A 20,988-nucleotide genomic window follows, 5' to 3' on the forward strand; every position below is an offset into this window, starting at 1 on the left:
CTTCCCCAGTCAGCCCTCAGTGAAGACTACCAGGTTTGCCATTTTGAAGTTCCAGTATTTGTGTTTGTGTTGTGTCTGCAGGCACCCTTGTCTGTTTTTGGTTAGTTGGGGTGACCTGCTAACTAGCAGACCAGTCCACCCCTGTCTGACTGGATTAACAGTGTTGGTTAGTGCCATTGCCATTTTACAACCCAGCCAGACTTATCAGAGTGATATCTGATTTCAGCCAGCCAGCGAGCACCTTGTAAGAATCTGTTATAAATTCCTCAATTTTATGTTCAGACATGATGGAAACAGAGTGGACCAGGCAAAAATAAAGAAAAACAGGCCGACGCGCTAGACACAGTCTGACACGCTTGTTGGACTTAGTATAATACCGAGGTAAGAAAGTAAAACAAACGTGCAGGGGTACTCACTAGTAGGTTCCTGTTGTAGAATCCAAAAGAGAAGGTCCAGAAGAAGGTGTCTGCAAAGAATTGTTGGTAAAAAGGTGAGAGTTTCACAGGTGAAGAGGTCCAAAGTACAGTCACACCAAAAGTATCCAGGTGGGCTGCTTGGCCATGGTCCCAGCCTTATTGACAGCCTACCCAGATACTTTTGGTGTGACTGTACTTTGGACCTCTTCACCTGTGAAACTCTCACCTTTTTACCAACAATTCTTTGCAGACACCTTCTTCTGGACCTTCTCTTTTGGATTCTACAACAGGAACCTACTAGTGAGTACCCCTGCACGTTTGTTTTACTTTCTTACCTCGGTATTATACTAAGTCCAACAAGCGTGTCAGACTGTGTCTAGCGCGTCGGCCTGTTTTTCTTTATTTTTGCCTGGTCCACTCTTTGTTTCCATCATGTCTGAACATAAAATTGAGGAATTTATAACAGATTCTTACAAGGTGCTCGATGAGCTTAAAGGTTATTGTGAAAATAACTACAATAGTAAAGTAGGAACTAAAGAGCATATATGTATTATTACTGAGCACTTTACAAAAGTTATTAACATGGCTGTAACTTCCTTAAAAGCTAATTGCTTTCCTGAATCCCTGGAGCAAAAGCTGGCCACCCTAACTACTAAAGAAGACCTTATACAATTAGTGGTAACACAACAGGAGAAGTCCTTGGCAGCTATCTCTGAGTTGAAAGCTGACGTTGACAAGATAAGCAAAGCTAAAACACCCTTTTCCCTCGATAAGGAAAGAGCTCCAAAACCTAGCTATAGTGAAATTTTAAAACGGGATATACAGCCACCACAACCCACTAAGGAGCCCCAGAAACCAATACATACTGTTCTCATTTATAGTGAAAACGAGGATAACAGTTCAGAGGAAACACGTGCCCTGCTTATCAATAACATTAAGCCCACAGAGATGGGGCTAGGGGTCAAGAGACTCAGAAAAATTAATGGTGGAGTAGCTGTGGATTTAGTTGACTTTAATGATGTGGAGTTTCTCGAAGAGAGAGTGAACGAGATCCCAGAGCTGTGTGCTAAACCTGCAAAGAAGCGTCGTCCCCTTGTCAAGATTGTTTCCGTACCTGTTTCTGTAGAAAGAGAGTCCCTCACAAAATACATTTCTGAGCAAAATGTGAATATTTACTGCTCATTTAAAGATGGGACCATTGACAGTGATGCCCGGATTAGGTATTCTATCAAAGAGAAGAATCCAAATTATGTGACGTGGGTCTTAGAGGTTTCTCCCACATTACGTAACATGATGCTCAAAGAAGGAAAGATTTGTTTAGAGTGGACCAGATGCCCTGTATACGACTTCATACCCACGAATCGATGTTTCAAGTGCCTCAGATTCAGCCATCACGCCCGGGACTGTGCCTCGGAAACAACAGTGTGTAGCCACTGTGGAGGAAACCACCTCTTCAAGGACTGTTGCAACAAAGAAAAGACACCAAAATGCACCAATTGTATCAGAGAAAACAATAAAAATCACGATCACAACACAATGGATAAATGCTGCCAAGTCTACCTACGGGTAAAGGCTCAAGCCATTGAGCGGATAGACTATACTTCCTAACTTCTGTTTTCTGCCGTGCTTCTGTCACATGCTCATGTTATCACCCTGCTGTTACTGTATTCTGTATAGCACTGGCCGTGTCTCTGTTACTGCTGTAACCACTTTGTCCACTGTACTGTATTGTATCCACATGTATCATAACATACTTGCTAATATATTGTAATACCCCAATTGTTCAGTAGCCACTTTGTAACCTTTGCATCCTATATTTTGTAGTGTATCATTTCATATCAGCTAATATCTTGTATTATCTGTAGGGTAAGCCATTTGTAATCTTTGTATTTTATACTATTGTAAGTGCACTTGCTTCAGTGTAACATATTTTCCTTTGTGCTATATACCATTATGTGTATCCATATTTCATTACCCTTTTTACTTTATTTGTATTTGTATTTTATCTGTATTTTGTTTTAAGTTCCTGTAATTCTATATTGTTATACCTTGTTACTAACCGATTGTGCTAACTGCGGTACCGGTGCCTGTACCTTGTAGAAGGCAATAAAGAATGAATGAATGAAAGTTTCAATGGAGGTATTCAACTACCCACCCTACAGCTCATATCTTGTACTGAGCAATTATCATTCGTTTGCAAAAATAAAAATTTGGTTTTGGTTGTAGATTTGACAATAATGAATAGCTGATGGATGGCATTTGAGAGTGGCTGATGTCCTTGGTGACAATCTTCTTTGAGCAAGGTATACAGAAGATGGCGTCATGCTATAACAAATGAATTTATCTGAATTTATACAGTGATTATGTTGTAAAATAGTTCATGTGTGTGTGCAACTTTTGTGTATAATAAAAATAGTTTACCATTTTTCCTGTCATGCCTCTTGGAGATTGATTTCCAAATAGCCCTTGTATTTTAAAAATTGTAAAATTTAAACATATATACAGTAAAACATCAAAAATCCAGATTCAGTTATTGGAAAATGGATATTAATTAATCCTTTCAATGGTAACTTCATTGTTGATATTCATTCAGCCTTGCATTTTTAATGTTCTAATTTTCATTTTGAATCTTTTTAAATAGCTCTACATTCCCTTTTGAAAATACTGGCTTAAACTTTGAATACCTAAACTTGAATTACAGTGTATTTGGAGTTTACAGTATTTAAAATGCTAATTTATATATATATTTGAAATAACTGGAGGGAATTATGCGTCAATTTTTATGGATTTTCAATGCTTCACTGCATTTTTAAACATATTAAATCTACACTTTTATTTTATTTATAAGAAAAATAATAAAATAATATAAATTTTTTCAACTGATCCTGATATTGAGTATATGGCCCAACAGCATTTGAAGCTTCTAAAATTTTACACTCCAAAGAATACAGTTTGAATTAATACTTATAAAATTTTCAAATTAAAAAGGAAAAAAATACTTACAGCAGCTAACAAACATGTATTTTCTCTTAATGCACCAACACAGCCAGTATATCCAATAATGAAAGTAATACTTCCTACAATGACAAGTGCAAATGCAGGATCTAATGCAATATTTGTTATTCTTGTTAAATTATTGATGATATCCTTTTCAGTCCAAGCCCAAACTCCAACTACAAGGATGCTGAGTCCTAGCAACTTAAATAAATAGTGATTAATTTATTTATTTTATAGAACATCATACTTAAAACTTATAACTGTAAAAAAGTATTTATTTCCATTTTTGTCTGTTAATGAAATGTATCTGTTTATGCTATTGTTCACTTATAAACTTTTTTTCAATAATTCAAATATTAAAAACCTGTAGATAATTCCTTTAGTCATTGATTAAAGGAACATCTAATATCAATCAAAAAGGGTCACAACTCTTTGGCAGCTCATACTACTGACAATCAAGTTCAAGTTCTGGAATGATATACAAGATGCACCCAGACAAGGCACATCTCATATATCATTCCAGAGATGTTAACCATCTTAAGCACTTGGAAAAACTGAAGATATACAAAGCCCGAAGAAAAGACATCACAATTAATTACAAGGACAATAACAACCATTTGCAAGTGTGGAGGATCTTATTTTGAAATCAACTAAATCAATTTTTCTAATTGATTAATACCAATATTCTGCTTGCTTCACTTAACCAACTGAATGCCACCTTGTTTTTTTTAAACTTTCGTTGTTGGATTTGTATATTTGTACACAGTTGTAACTTGACAATGATGGCCAAAAGTTGTTGAAAACTTTAGTTTCTCATTAAATTTTACATTTCTTTTACTGGATTTTTGATTTTTTGTGTATGTTATGTTATAAAATAGTTTTACAGGAATTAATATCTACGGACAACTGATTCTATATTTTAAAATATTATTTTTTTACATTTTCAAATTAAAATACATGATACTACAATTTTTACAAATCAAACTTAATTAAAAAATATTAAAGTAAGATGTTATAGATCAGTCCTTACTCGGATTTTGTCGAAATATCTGGATTATAATTGATATGATTAAGCTATGTAACATTTACTAAAACTGAATTATCTGTTTCCAGCACCTGTTTCAAGTATCCAATAGGTGCTGTACTTTGTCAACCGAACTGTTCTCATGGATAGAGTGCATGGACTGCTCTGTTGCAGCTAAAATGGCATCTGTCGATGGGAATCATTGACCACATACATGAAATCATCGAGAAGAAAAACATCACTTATGGTTTGCACTTTTCCACAAGAGACCAGAATTTGTGAAAGAATAGCCAATTTTATTACAAAACAATGCTCATTGCCATATTGCTGGTGTGGTAATAACACTTGCTATAGAAATGAAGTTGAGAATCATATTTCTGTTCCACTAAGAAAACGTGACATTTTCTTAATGGAATGGAAAAAAATTTATTTAAAAAAGTCATACATTACAAATCAATTGACTTTTTTATATTTGAAGAACTGACAATGTAAAATTCAAAAGAGAGATCATTAAAATTTCAACTATTGAAAATTTATTCCAAATTACAACTTTATGAATCATAATTTTTGAATAAAAAAAATTATAAAAATTTAAATCTTTCAATAATTTTTCACTAAGGGCATTCAATTAAAAAAAATTTACATTTTTTTCCACAGATGAGATTATAAAAATGATAACTATTTTTAGCATTAATTTCATTAAAAAAAATTAAGTTAATAATAGTTTTGAATCATCATTCTTTTACCTTATTTTAGTCCAAATTTATATCAGTTACCATTAAATTTTTAAGATTTCAATACATTATTTTATATATTAGCAAGATTTGAAAAACTAAATAAATAATTACAATGTTATAGTTAATTTAAAAATACATTCGAAACTAAATGCAATTTTGCTAAATTTCAAAATTTTAGATATCTAAATGGCAAGAAACAATCCAATATCCTCTCATCATATTAAAAGATAGGAATATTTAGGAATATTAATACAAAATTTAAAACAATTATATTTTCAATATAAGGTGTTACTATTGTTCATTTACAGTAAGTAGTTTCATATTTTTATTTGTAGATAAAATTTACCCTTACTGATATTAAGTCATAAGATCCCAACATTTATCCAGTGTTTTCTTAATATTGATGTGTTTATTTTTTAAATAATACTAACTTTTATTTTATGTACTTTGTCATGTATCAAAATAAACATTATTATGCAAAATAAAAATTTTAATGTACATAAATAAAATTAATTAATTTTGTCATTAAACAGATTAGTCTATTTTCGTAAATAGGTTTTCAAATAAAAATTATTTAAAATAATGGTTAAAAATTTACTAGAAAATTTTCACATCTTAGGATACACCCTTGAATTTTTTCACTATTTTAGTAGAAATTTTATTAGTTTTTTAAAACAAAATAAATACAATGAACTTTCTTTAAAATTATCATTTTTAGATATCTTCTGCATATTAGATTTTCATTTACAAACTGCTGCATTATTTACACATTTGCCAATCGCAAGTTTGTGAAATGCAGACTTTTGGCCAAAACTGATAAAGCTATTATATTCAGTAATTTGGCAAAAACAATCAATTTTTTTCTTTTGAATAATATTTTCTATTCATAATTCATTACCATTATACTTAATTGTTTTATAATTCATTTACATTTTTTAAAAAATGATGCATGTAATAAATATCAATAATCGTCTAAAAAAACAGGAAGACATTTTTTGTTTTTAATATTGAATGATATTTCTTTGAAATTTCAATATTTATTACTCATTAATTATTTTAATCAATAGTTCTAAACACAATGTAGATGATACTTGCAGATATATCTAACTTTTAACTATGTGCATAACTAAAGTTTCTATATAAAACTATTTTCTAGTGAAAAATTTCAGCAACTTTAAAACAGTTTTTACTGCAATTACACGTGTATAACAAAATTTCATAAGCAAAAATTTTATATTACTTTGTTAATCAATATTATCTCTGTATTTTAGTTCTTTGTAAAGTATAGTCAAGAATTTTACATTTAGGAATTTCTAGAAATGTAATTTGATTTAAAAAGAAAAATAAGATATAATCATTAACTAAGTAAAAAGATGACTGGATGGTCAAGGAAACATACTGATCTGGGAGACCCAGGATTGAATCTGGGTGGTCGAAAAAACCCCAGGAATTTTTCATGGAAAATCCATCCCGGATATGTCAGCTCCATCCCTCACCACATGGTCAAGGCCAGATGGCCAAATAGCTAAGGTGGCAGCCTACTGCTCTAGAGATCTAAGATCAAATCTGAATGGGTCAAGAACCTCCAGGAATTTTTTAGAAATGGTTCACCTGGATACGTTGAGTCCCATCCTACATCTGGCCACTCCATAGCATTTATGATTAAAATAACTTTAGTGCCCATGGGGTGGAAAGAGCCATAAAAAATGAAAGAGAAAGAAATAAAATTAAGATGTAAGCACATTATACAGTACCATTCATTTTACTAACAAGTTAAATGATAATTAAAACGAAATAAAGACAAATATTTATTGTTATTTTGAATATTAAAAAATTATTCATATAACTAAGAAAATAGATAATGATGTTAAAAAGCTTGTTGAAAGAATTTATAGTGCTTCAAAAGTACATAAAAATATACAAAATTTAGTAGCATTAAGTATTCTCACACAAACTGATATGTAACAATGTTACTGTAATTAGATTTAAGCATCAATATATCTATTAGACTAATATCAACGTTTATTTATTTTTTACTTTATGTATCAGGTCAGTCCATAAGTCCATGCACATTTTTATGACCTTGAGAAAAATCTTGTTTTGCTGTTAAAAATGTCAGTCTAATGTGATAATTTTTACACTGAAGTGTTAAATTGGATCTCATTCATATAATACTGTTCAGAATTGTGAACATTTTAGTTGTTTATTTTCGTTAAAATGGAAGTAACCGACAAATACAAAAGACATGTTTTATACTTTTTATTTTTAAGTGGTGAGAATACTACAAATGCAGCCAAAAAACTAAATACTGTACATAATCAAATTTTAATTAGTGCAAGGACTGCGCAGAAGTGGTTTGAAAGATTTAGAAACAATGATTTTAGTTGGAGGATAAGGCTCGTACTGGAAGACTTGTTGACTTTGATGATGCTCTCTCTGCACTAGTTGAAGCAGAACCATCTTTAACAGTTGATGAAATTGTGGAACGTTTAAATTCATCTCATGGAACTGTTCATAGACACCTACAACAAAAAGGAAAAGTTTCAAAGCTAGGAAAATGGATACCACACGAACTGTCAATAGCTAACCGACAACAACGTGTAAACATTTGCACGTCTCTTTTATCCCGTATTGCTTTAGAACCTTTTCTTGATCGGCTGGTTACTGGAGACGAAAAATGGATCCTCTATAATAATGTGACGAGAAAAAGACAATGGATGGATTGCAACAAGCAGCCAAAACAGACTGCAAAAGGTGGGTTGCATTCAAAAAAAATTCTTTTGTCTGTTTGGTGGGATATGTCAGGTGTAATTCACTTTGAGCTGTTAGAACCTAATCAAACAATTACAGCTCAAATGTATTGTGAGCAATTAGAGCGTTTAAATGAAAAATTGAAAAAAAATCGACCGTCATTAGTGAACAGAAAGCAGGTTCTCTTGCAACATGACAATGCCACAGACCACATGCTGCAAAAATAACTGTACAGAAACTTGAAAGCTACAACTGGGAAATTTTACCTCATCCACCATATTCGCCAAATATTGCTCCCAGTGATTATCATCTTTTTCGCAGTTTGCAGAATTTTTTAAAAGGGAAAACTTTTGAGGATGAGAACAATGTAAAAAAGGCTATTTCAGAATATTTTGATTCAAAACCGAAATCATTTTATGAAGACGGGATTAAAAAGCTACCATCAAGATGGCAAGAAATTATACAAAATAATGGTGAATACATTATAGATTAAAATAAAATTTAATTAAAATTTTTTGCTGCTTTTTTTGTAGATAAAAATACGCATGAACTTATGGACTGACCTGATACAATAAAATATTTCTAAAGCAATTGAGAGATGATTCTGAATGATCTATTGATACAGAAATATCAAGAGATCATTCAGAATCACTCTCTGCATCTTTCAAATGAATAAGGCTTGAAACAAACTCACTCCTATTTCTTATAATTAGAATATTTGAGAATATGAATTTAATTTTTATTCTTGTAGTTTAATTTTAAAATTTATATTTAAAACATAAAAATGTAATCACATAAGGAGTATTATACTAATATTCCTTTTAAAATTTATAATATCTGAAAATGTGATTTGTTCCTTAAAAGTAGAGTAGTTTTATAATTCAGTACACAGTTCATATTTTGCTTAATTCTATATTAAACATTTTAAGAAACATTCTAAATATGAAAATATTTGCTTATGAAAGCATTCTAAACTGTAAACTTTATATATTATGGTTTATTCATTTGTGAAATTTATGCAATCAGAATTTGTAAACATATATATATCTTGTAAAACTAGTTTATTTATGAAAATGAATAATATTTTCAATGCATAATTGTATATATTATAATAATCAGACTATAAACAATAGTATGTCAAATATGGTAAGCAATTTGTTATTCTATAGTTAAAACCTTTGTAAACAATATACAGTATTATTTAAAAATTAGTGTGCAACACAGGTTATTTCTATGTAAATGAAATTTTGAATTTTAAAAATCTTTGCAAAGAATAAAAAATACTACTTATAATATTAATTATATAAAAAAAATTATAAGTATAAAGATATCTAAATCAGAATTCTGTAGTTAATTATTCGTTATATCAAAAAAAAGTTTAATGTTTTATTACTTTCATAATTTCACTTAAAAAGTTTTTAATTCTATGAAAATAACTAATAGTTCTATTAAAAATTTCATATACATTGCATATTATTTTTCTAGAAAAGCTATATTTAAAGCATATTGACATAAATTATTGACTTTTCTCATAAAAGTTTATTCTGGAAAGTATTCGTATATTGACTTTTTTTAAATTTTTTTTCTTCTTACTTTTGGAGTCAGAAATATCTATGAAAAGCCTTTAAAAAATTGAAACAAAGCTCAAACTGTAATAAATAAAGTTTATTATTATTTTCATCAAAACAACAATTTACTATAATTTTCATGAAACTGTGGTAACTCTTCTTTTAATGAATACTTTATTATTAATAATGTTTATAGCCTAATGATAAAATTTACAGAGAAAATTTTGTTTGTTAAATTTTTGTCATAAGAAATAATTTATCATTGTATAAAGAAATTTAAATTGATTTTCTGTAGAATTAATTTATAAATAACATTGGCAAAAATTATATATCTATTATATTTTCATTCTATGCTTTTAATGTTCTGTTTTTGATGATTACTAAATTTAATTCAATTTAAATTTAATATATCTACCATTTAATCCCAAAGTCTATAAGATCAGTCGAAGACAGATTGTCGAGAGATCAAAATCAAAACACTACCGAAATTAAAATATTTTTACTTTGCTTCTACCACCAGATAATGAAACAAAAGTTTACTTGTGAAGAGTAGACTTGAAGATGGCTTGAGTTGATTATACTTTGTTACTAACTTAACACACGTAAGAAACACTTAAATCTCGAACATTTATTCATTACAGACTCTAGGAACAGCACTTGAAACTCCTCATTGGCATCATTAAGTCTACTTCTTGCAAATAAACTTTTCATTTGATAACCCTGAAAAAATCTAAGAAAAGTTTTAAAATTCCAAATATCTTTACAATTAGAATTATATTAACCAAATAAAAATTTAAGTTAACTATGACAATTATAAAAAAACTTTTGTTTAAGTCAAAATTTGTTCAATCATTCATTTTCATAATATATAATATAATCTATTTTTATATAAAAAATAATTGTATTATTAATAATAAATATTTATTTTCATAAAGGTTAGGTTAGTCTAACCTAACCTAAACAATATTTAAATAAATATGTTAACTCGTTTATAAAAAAAATTATTTTAATGTTCTGATCTTAAAATTTTAAAAATGTTATTTAAAGAATTCTTTGCTTCAAAACCTACAAAAAAAAAAAAAAATAATAATAATAATAATAATAATAAGTAAAGTCCGAAATATTAAAGTAATTTTTAAAAAAATTTCTGAATTAATTTTTAACAATCTTAAAAATATAAAATTGATTCTTTGATAGTATGATTAATTAATTAATCACATTATCAAAACATATTCATGCTACCTAATATGAAAATGATTATTATTTCCAAAATAAGGTTAAATTATTCTGTGAATGACAGGATAAGTTTATCATATTTCATTAAATAGGACAGACTGATGATCTTACTCTCTGTTAAACTCCTTGTTAATTTTGATAAATAATTTCAATGTGTTTTTATAAAATGAGTTTGTAACAAATCTGAATTAAATTTTGTTTTATTTACAAAGTTTTGCATTTTTGTTTGTATGGGCAAATAAATGTATTATATGTTATAATGTAAAACTTTTTTCCTAATATATAAATTTCAGGTACTTTTTGGTTAACTAGAAGACTATCGCATTTAACAATTTAGCCCACGCGACCATGCTAGCTTCGATTAGTCCACTCGACTATAATGTCAAGTAATTATATAGTTTTAGGGGGTGTGGGGCTCTCCCTCACCCAGGTGCCGAGGTCCACAGCTACACGCAAAGCACGTAGAATAGGTGGTAGACCGATACATGTTAAAAACTGATCTTTAGAGGCAAATATCACACAAAGGATCAACAATTCCGGGGATCTCGAATCTTACCAGTTGCCTTACATATCGACTGACATCCCGTTAACCGAAAAGTACAGAATTTCATTTGTAAAATAATTTACCATAACCAAATTTAAGAAAATTGAATACGAATAAAAATTTAATAAATTCATAATCGTGTCACCAGACTCGAGTAATCGCAAAAACTGAATTTTTCAATTCAAATAAATAATGCTAAATAATAATGTAATATATAATACAATATTTACATATATGTATATATTGTATTATATAAAATACATGTAGTGTCTAAAACAATTCCCCATTCATTACCATGTAAATAAAGTTTGAAAAAATAATTAACTGGGTAAATGTATTTTGATTATAAGCCATGTTGAATAATTCAATATTTACAAAACTCACCCAAAATATAACATTAAAGCCAAAAATGAGATATTTCAAGCAACAACTAACTTCACTTTTATCTCTTCTATGCTTTCTTCCAGGCATCTCAAATCATAATACTCATAAATCTAAGTATAACGGCTTTCACTGACGGATCCTGCGAATAACTTAGGAGAAACATGAGCTAATAAGAAACAGTTAGGACTATTTTATATTATGCTAATAAATAAACAATTCAGATTCCAGTCAAAATTTACTTTCTGGTTGCTAGGAAACATAACAGCGCCATCTGCTTTTTAACAACTCTTTTAAATTTTATTTAGATATTTAATTTAAATTTAACGTATTTATCTACCGTTAATTTAATATTTTAATATTAATTATATTATTTAAAATATAAACGAAATTATTTTGTGATCATTTTTTTTAAATTTATGATTTATAGCTAAAAATTTTATCTCGACCAAAACTCGATAATAAATCTTTTTTTAAAAATAGCTAGAAAATTCATATTTTTATAATATTACTATTAATATTTAAATGCTAGGTTTATGAAAATATAAGTTTAATATTTATGAAACGACATATATATATATAGTGGCGTTTATTAGCGGAATTCAAATTTTCTTGTAAAATAGCCACGATCTTTAAATTTAATTTCGGACCGTATTTTAGATTTGGCGAATATTTAAAAAACACTGAATTTAGTTCTCATAATTATTCAGTTGACAAATAATAAGAAAAAGTGACAAGATATTTGAGGCGCGTCGTTTAAACTGCGCGTTATTTATCCACTTCTTAAAATTTTTGAATACAGAAAATTAAGCGAAAGCGGATAAAACGCACTGGAATGACGTGCCTCATTTCGTACACAATATTTTCTGTATTTCATAAGTTTAATTTTATTTATAATAAATATTCAATTAAATATTTGGGTTCGGCCAGGCCACAATGAGAGCGGCCGCTCTTAACTGCGACCATAGACGCGTAAAACGATTACAAATGCCTTTATTGAACATTTGAAATAAGTTAAGCTAAAAATGTTAACTTACGCGCTGGTTTTTGAAAGTTTTGATCCCTGTCACAAAAACGATAGCGCACGTTATATCCCTTTTGTTTTCTAAGCGTGCAGAGAAACATGAACGAAAAACAGCCTTGCAATATAATAGAGCTTCTATTGTATATCATTTATTTTCCTTCATTTCCAGGATGTAGGAACACTATTGATATAAATTTACCTCCTTTCTGTTCAAATCATTTATAAAATTCTTTTAAATAAAATCACTATAAATAAAAGGGGAAAAAAGGTGTTTTTTTTTTGTTTTATTATTCTAGGTATCTATCTAACGAGTATCTAATTGTCTTTCTTTATAATTGTTCTTATTAATTAGTACAAATGAATTTCCATATGGTTGTCTGTTTAATAACTATATAAAATATATTTTTATTAAATTTTGAGAAAGATTTGCAGTAAACGTTACTGCAAATCGTTACTTATCGTGGTAGAGATTGCTCGTGATTGTCTAAAAGTATTTTCTATATTTATATAAATTAATATCTTAATTTGGCAGGGAGGTTTGTATATTAGAGGGATTGGTGCTATTAAATTTTAGTGATTAAAGATTAAGGGGTGAGAAAATAATGGGGTTCGCGTGTATCGCCAGTAGGGTCGGTGACGATTTTACTCGTTATTAACACTTACAATTTTTTACAAAACGCATCCCTACCCTCAAATTTAAGCTTTTTGCCGTTTTATAATTGTTAAAAATATAAAAAGTTTTTTAAAATAAAATGTGATAACAGATGGCGCCACTAAAATTTTAAATTTTGCCGGGAAAGTTGAGCAACATGTTGCTGGTTGATTTAAATTTCTTGATTTGTATAAATATCGTTAGACTTATAATAATCCCTGGTAATGCTATTAAGCGGGGCCAGGGTATGTGCGTTTGCACCTTAAAATAAATAATTGAAAATAAAAAAATTGAGACTGATAATAACAGCCACCTCAACAACGGCCATTTTTTTTTTTTTTTTTTTTTTTTATGTTTCCGTCAGTGGCCGTTGTTCAGAGGTTAGATGATTTGTTGCATTTAAATTATAAAACAACCACGCAAGGCATACTTACATAACTTACTCGTCTTAAAAATGTAGTGATTATTTAGTATTATTAGATTAAACAGATAAGGTCTACGTTCATTCATGTGTATTAAAAAAATTAATTCGTTTATTAGCGTAACAAGCGCTTTTATTTTTAACTTTTACAAAGAAATATTTCAAAAATAAATTATTATATGTTCAGGAAATCTGTGATGCTTGAAAACTTTTCAGTGTTATTACCTTGTTATTTAAATGTGGATCTATCTCTATTATTTTTTTTTTTTTGTTTTTAATTTAAAATTCTTAATTTCCGTAATATTTTTTAATTCATATATTTATTTTTTATATCAAGTATTCTATAATATATATATATATATTATCGGGACTCTACTGTACTTGTTTTTCTAGAAATGATTGTTATTTGTACCAATTTAAAATATTACCCTTTATTACTTTTAATAACTCTCTTAATCTAAAGATTGTTTATAGTTCAATTGTTTAATGCTCGAGTAATTTTATTTGAATGCTCTCGTTTTAATAAACGAAAACATATCCGTTATTTTGAATATTACAATTCAATTTCAAAAGTAGGTTTTGCTGCCAGGCCCGTCTTTGGTACCTGGGCCAAGAAAGAATAGATTGGAGGTCCTCTTAAGGAATTCGTAACGGAGGATTAATAAAATTTATCGAACATATATTTTGATTGTTTACTGTTTATAATAATTTTATTACTTGTTGCTCTATTCAATTTTGCATATTTTCGAGGTACGAATGTTAGGAGGCCCGGTAGGCCCACACCTAAAAACGGGCCTGTTTGCTGCAACTTACCCCAGCTCGGCTCAGTTTAACTCTCATCACCAGTCCAAATTCACAGCTTGGTATTGCCGAATTTTTAATATAGAATGTGAGATAAAAATAAATTAAATTTAACGAGTTATGCTATGATGATTTTAAACTTTTAAATTTGTTTAATCAAATTGTCTTTTTCCAATAAGAAAGTTATTTTTATCGTATATAGGCCTATATATCCTGTATAATGTAAAAACAGAAGCAATCCATTTTTCCTCGTAATAACAAGGATAACGTCGTTGCGGAGTTACAGGCCTACATGCATAATGTATTATATCAGTTTGATGTTGAGCAGACAATTGAATGTCTACCTAAAAAATTGTTTCGAAGTTAATAACTACTTCTATTTTCCTATAAATTGTTTGTTCTATCAATACAACTTGGAAATTCTAGTATATTATATTTCTACAGCTTGAGAATATATCATTCTATTGTATTGTATTTATATTTTAAGTATGCAAACATATTGTATTTTAACATTTACAAGAATGTCTTCTTTATCATATAGGCTTATGCATTGAAAAACGACTTATTTAATTACAAAACGATTAACTTACGACACAAAATTCTTAAGGAAATATTTCTCAATACGCACTAAAGGGTTGCATAACAAATTTTTTCTGTTCTTATATTACAGAGATCTTTGATCAAAATAATGGCTTTCTAATTGATTTAAAAAAAGTCTTTTATTTAGATAATGAGTTCGAAATTAAAATTCCTTAACTCGTGTTTAGCCTATTTTTCTTATTAGATTTTAAGCCTTCTACTTAAATTTGTCTTAAAATGTTTATTTTGTTTAAAATTGTAATAGAAAAATTTTAGCTAAACTAAATCATAGAAAGCAAAATAATAGTAAAGTTCAGGGTGGTGGAGAGGGGAGAGCATGGGGATTTTTCTCTGTGCCTTGTTAAAACTCGAGAGCCCGTATCCCTCTAAATTAATGTTATTACCAACAAAAAATAAAACCCTTAAGACTGTTATTTATTAATAAAGAAATATTCTACGTATTCTATTTTTTTAAAAAAAAGGCCCGTTTTGCCTCCGGCTACCATACCAAGCTTTGAATGGCACTGGTAAAGTTATAACTAATTTATTAGGTCTAAACTAATTATTACGAAAATTAAAACAATACTTTTACACATTGTTTTATGCAATATGAGCTAACTTGTGAATATAAATTATCATATTGTATATTATTACTGGGCTTCAATTTGAAGAAATTGTAAACCTATGTCGTCCGTCCGTCTGTCTTTCCTTAATCTCGAGAACGGAGATATATAGATGAAAGATAAAACCAGATATGGAAACCTTAAGGGCAGGAAACCCCGACTGTAGATGTACAAAAGTATTGTGTGGATATGTTGAAAAGATGAATAATTAATTAATGTAAAATGAAAAAATTCGATTATTTCAGTTTGAAATTACTTACTGAATTTAATATATTCATATATTTCTAAACAAATTTAAAGAATTTCGATAATTTTATATATTTCTTGGAACGAAGTAATGTATTCTTTTTATAGTTTCGAAGGCGTAAATGAGTTCAGAGATAACTAAATTGTATTTTCACTGCTGCTGTTTAAACACAATAGAGCAGAGCCACATACTGGGTAAGGTAAATTTTCTCACTGCGAAGCGGTAATTGTTGCTTCCTAAATATACAGCAATTAGTCACTCGCCGCTTTGTACAGATAATTGCTCGATGAAAGTCCAATTCTCGGTATCGTTTTTACTTTTAAACGGATTTAAAACCATTCTAGTTTGTTCTAAATTATTTAAAATTCTTGATAATCTACTGAATGTAATTGTTAATGCATAATCTGTAATGGTATGTCTGCGACGACTCTTTTAAATTAGCCATCTTGTAATCATTTTCACATTTTAAGTTCAATTTTTATGAGGTTTGCAACACTGCAAAGTCTAAATCATAGCCCATAAATAGATTTTTTTCTCGTCGGATAATTAAAAAAGACTGGAAAATAAATTATATTTGAAATTATTCGTAACACATTAAAAAAGATATAGACTTTCGCCTAGAATAAAAATAGTATGAAATCAATAGGTATTGCCTAAATTTTTGAATATATTTTTAAAATTTAAAAATTAAAACACTTTTCTTAAGTAGAATTTGATGGTGTTATAGGTACTGTAGTCATTATATTTTTTTATAGTAAAGTTTGAAATCTAGTTCTTTATTTAATGTAATATAAAAACAGTAATAATTATTATATAACACAATAAATAGAAAATAATTGCATATTGTAGTCAGTGATACGAATACGTGATTTGTAGGTAGGTATTTTTCTCTTAAATGTCCACGAAGGGTTTATCGTTAACACTATTTCACGGAATTAATTTGTGGAAAATGTTTGTAATCCAATATCTTTTGACTTTTTCACACGTATAATCAAAACTTCCTCGTATTATGAATGATCTAATAAATTATTCCTTTTAAATGGACCGAAACGTATTATTGAACCTAAACAGATTTCAAAAACATGATTAATAATCCAATTTTTTTTTAAATAAATTCTTTAAATTCTTTTTAAAATATAAACAATAAACTATATCATATCATTAGGATAAAATAATAACAATAGGTTAAACAATATCGAAACCTGTATGAACTTTCTCAAAAAATTATTTAATCATCCTATCAAAATTTCAGTTAGAATTACTTCCTGAATCTTCTAGAATTAATTTTTGAAGAATAGACAAATGGCATTATAATTATAGATTTACAAACACTTCTCGTATGTTTCACATCCCATATATATTCTTAGAATAAAAAAGAAACCAGGCTAATGTCACGATGAGAGACGATTATCATTCGCGTATATTTCAACTGTCCTAATTCACACGCTGACACAGTCATATCGTGACAGTGCAACTCCTTCTGGCTGATATATCCAGTTCGCCATGCCTCTCATATTGTTTTGGGATGTTTAACATGCTCTTTGCTCTAGATACCTAAACTGAATAGAAAGTTAGGATGTGATGACTGGATCCAGATATTTAGCCACGGGCGTAGCAAAATTTTAGGTGTAGCGTAGGCGGAGATAGAAAGATTGTTCGAGTCCCTTATCGTACAAACAGTAATTAAAAGTGTTTAAGATGCTTTCTTCCATAATTATATTCGTGAAATTCTACTTAACTTTACAATCAATCCCGACTTATCTGCAATTGATTATTACAAATTGGAGTGACAGATACGGAAGAGAAAGCGAATTTTTACCGAGTTATGTTCCGCGGGGCCAAGAATTTTCTTTAATAACTCGTAGATCAAACAGAACTGAAATTACACGATGATAAATGATGTTACATAATATGATATCATCTCAGTCCTCTTTTATCGATCGTTACATTCAACTTCATTACTCTCCAAGGCAACAAATAGTTTAGACCTAGTCTAAGTTTTATTATAGATTACAGCGTAACTGAAATATTAAAAATATTTAACATTTAAGCCGAGATACATATTAACTTCACTCGCATTTCAACAACATCTAAACACAGCTAAATCTTATTTTGTAAAATCATCATTTTTTTTTCTGTGAATAATTGCGGTGAATAATTAATTACTCAAAATATTATTATTAGAACATTTATTAGCAATTAAATTTTAATCTTTAATTAAAATTCGGTTAAGCTTTATCGACCATTTCCGGGAAGTGGTTTAAACAACGGAGATAATGTTCCTGGTGAGAATCAAAACACGACTTCTTGTTCCGTGAATCCGTGTCAATTCCTAAATAGCAACCTGTTACCGTTGCATTACCCAAAATTACTTTCACAAACTTACATTTTCCTTATTGTAACATTATCCTGTACACTTTCACTGTCGGTTTCATCTCGAATATTTACGTAAAGGATTTGAAGACACGGATAGCCACCAAATTAATTATAAAATTGTTATTTACTTATTAATTTAATAAATTATTCATATACTTTTCAATAACTTTATTTCTGTCGTGATATAGTTACGATGTATTGTTATTTTATTGTTAAAAAAAAACAGTTATCGTATAACTAAAAAGAATTTTATTAAACGAGGAAAATTGTTATTTTAATAATTAAAAAGAATTGTTTTCTTAGAAATTACGGAATTCCCAATTAGAAGTTGATTTATTAAAGGTTAATTTTGAAAAAAAAAAAAAAATGTTCAATTGTTTAGCAAAGGGAATAGGTATTTTTACTTTAATCTAATAATTTCGATAATTGCACGCTAAAAATATCGTATGCAATTTATTTAAAGTTGATTGAAATATAAATATCTAAGAGATAAAATTCTTTAGTTAATTTTATTGTTTTAGTTTATTTAAGTAAAACAAATAACGAAAGATAGAGATTATCTAGGCGTCACGTGAATACTTGACATAAACCTGTTTTACAGAATTAGCAGAAGGGCGATGGGATGTCTTCAAGGCTGTCGGACAGGTACGTCACATGCCAAGGCCAAAGGTGAATAGAAGAGAAAGCAACTAGATGTATGCATGCAGTCGCTTCTAACATCAACTCTCGATAATTTTCACAGGTGAGTGGGAATTTCAAATTTTTTACCTGGTCAATCGATAAATACAGTTTAAATTTAGCATTTCCTATTCATGCCAGGAAATTTTGGGTAAGTATGACGATCCTTCCGGGTTTTTGTTAAGGGTGTACTAAATTTTTAAACTTTTTTAACACCCAGCTTCCTGTATGTTACAGCCTTAACAACTTAATGCGAGTGTACATTTCAGATTTGCTAAGAGATAAGAAAAAAAAAGTGATTCGATTCAAGAAAACTGCACTGTAAGAGTGACTATAACGAGTGCAGTATTTACTAACTATTAAGAAATTTAATGATGTAACAAACATAATTTTATGCCATTTAATGCTTTTGAAAGAAGATATAATTATTTGTGTAGAAGTAATAAATCTATAAAAATTATATAAGGTTAAAAACATTCTGTTTTAAAATAGTTATCGCGGTTGGATCGAAACCAAGTCAGAGGGTGTGGTAAGTGTAATAACTCTTAAGTGATAGATAATCATTCGGATGGGATATTTTATTTTTATCCATATATTTTAGCTGCGATCGATTTCATTTACTGATCGTTTATAACGCAAAATTATTCGTTTTTTCGAGGTAAATGTATAGCATTAAAAAATCAAATATCTCGCACACCTCATTCTTACGTTAATATTCAAAATAAACACGTGTTTTCTGAAATTTGTATGAAAAGTATCGAGGTTTACAGGTAAGATAACATTAACAGAAAGACAGAATATACGTGTGTTTATTATTATAAACACACGTATATTGCAGTTAAACGTGTAGAAAATCCACTGTAGTTTTTCGTATTCATCATCTTTTGTTGAGCGTGTATTTAGTAGGTTAACAGGAAATGTAAGAATAGCTGCATAATAATGAATATTTAACTCGGCGGGATCAGAATTTTATCATCAAATCTCACACGGTCCTTATACCTACTAACAAATTCTTACCATTTATCTCACGATTATAACTAAGATATTGATATTTGTATGAGAACTAGTAGAACGAGGGATGTCATGAGAACATATTTTATTACAAGGTCGATGCTATTTTCTGATGACTTTTACCAATGGATTCTATCCAATTTTATTCTTTTCAAGGTCGGAAATACTAGTTTTTTTCTGTTATTAATTGAGCAAGAATTATTTACATACGAAACGTTATTATTTTACACCGAAGAACAAGGATGGGAGAAAAGATGCTTATGCAATTAAGAGTGCCAATTGATTTATAGGGCCTATACTTTAATGCAATTACGTTCTTATATAATAATTTTACAGTCGTTGCTTACATTCAAATATATCATCGAATAACAGGAAACTTATTTCATTGACAATGAAAAATAAATTATTGGATAGAATTTTCCTAGAATATATATATATATTTTTTCAATGTTAATTTTTATTCAATTTTATGGGGAAAAACTCGTAAAATTTTTAAACAATGAAAATTACAATACTTTTATCTTGTTCTATGTTCAGTTAATAAGAAAAATTAAATAGTAATTCATTTAATGATGTCTATAAAATATAAAATATTGAGTATTAAAGTAAAATTATTGTAAAAATGAAGTTGGATCAATATATTAACAATATACAATATATATTTTAATTATTTCTTTCGAAAATATTTATTAATTTAAAAATTAATAGAAAAACAATACAAAAATGAATTGGCAGATATTATTATTTTTTGAAATATCAGCAAAATAATTCTTGTGAAAGATATGTATTACCGAATACTAAACTATATAGAAATTATATAATTTTTTAGGTTAATGTTACTTATGGTTCCAAGATGGCGGCTCGTCTGATTCCAGCAAATAGAAGGGAAAGAGTGGTAACGTACGTTCTAACCTAACCTAAC

The 20,988-nt window shown here is 28.8% G+C and overlaps 2 protein-coding genes across 3 annotated transcripts in view; one reads left to right on the top strand and one right to left on the bottom strand.

The window, feature by feature from the left end:
- The window catches only part of LOC136972146 (tetraspanin-5-like), a 30,017-nt gene extending 18,097 nt beyond the window's left edge, over positions 1-11,920 (bottom strand). The window contains 2 exon segments of the mRNA XM_067266699.1: positions 3,420-3,614; positions 11,658-11,920. Coding sequence (XP_067122800.1) covers positions 3,420-3,614; positions 11,658-11,744 — 282 coding nt within the window. The 5' untranslated portion in view covers positions 11,745-11,920.
- Positions 11,921-18,967: 7,047 nt separating this feature from the next.
- The window catches only part of LOC136972151 (Ig-like and fibronectin type-III domain-containing protein 2), a 38,802-nt gene continuing 36,781 nt past the window's right edge, over positions 18,968-20,988 (top strand). The window contains exon 1 of one of the 2 annotated variants that reach the window (XM_067266705.1): positions 18,968-19,119. The gene's annotated coding sequence lies outside the window, so the exon portion shown is untranslated. Of the gene's footprint in view, positions 19,120-19,554; positions 19,585-20,988 lie in introns of those variants that run through there. The other variant, XM_067266704.1, reaches the window with a different exon arrangement.

This window comes from Centruroides vittatus, unplaced genomic scaffold (assembly GCF_030686945.1).
Source record: "Centruroides vittatus isolate TY-2023 unplaced genomic scaffold, ASM3068694v2 contig_2818, whole genome shotgun sequence".
Classification (NCBI taxonomy): Eukaryota; Metazoa; Arthropoda; class Arachnida; order Scorpiones; family Buthidae; genus Centruroides; species Centruroides vittatus.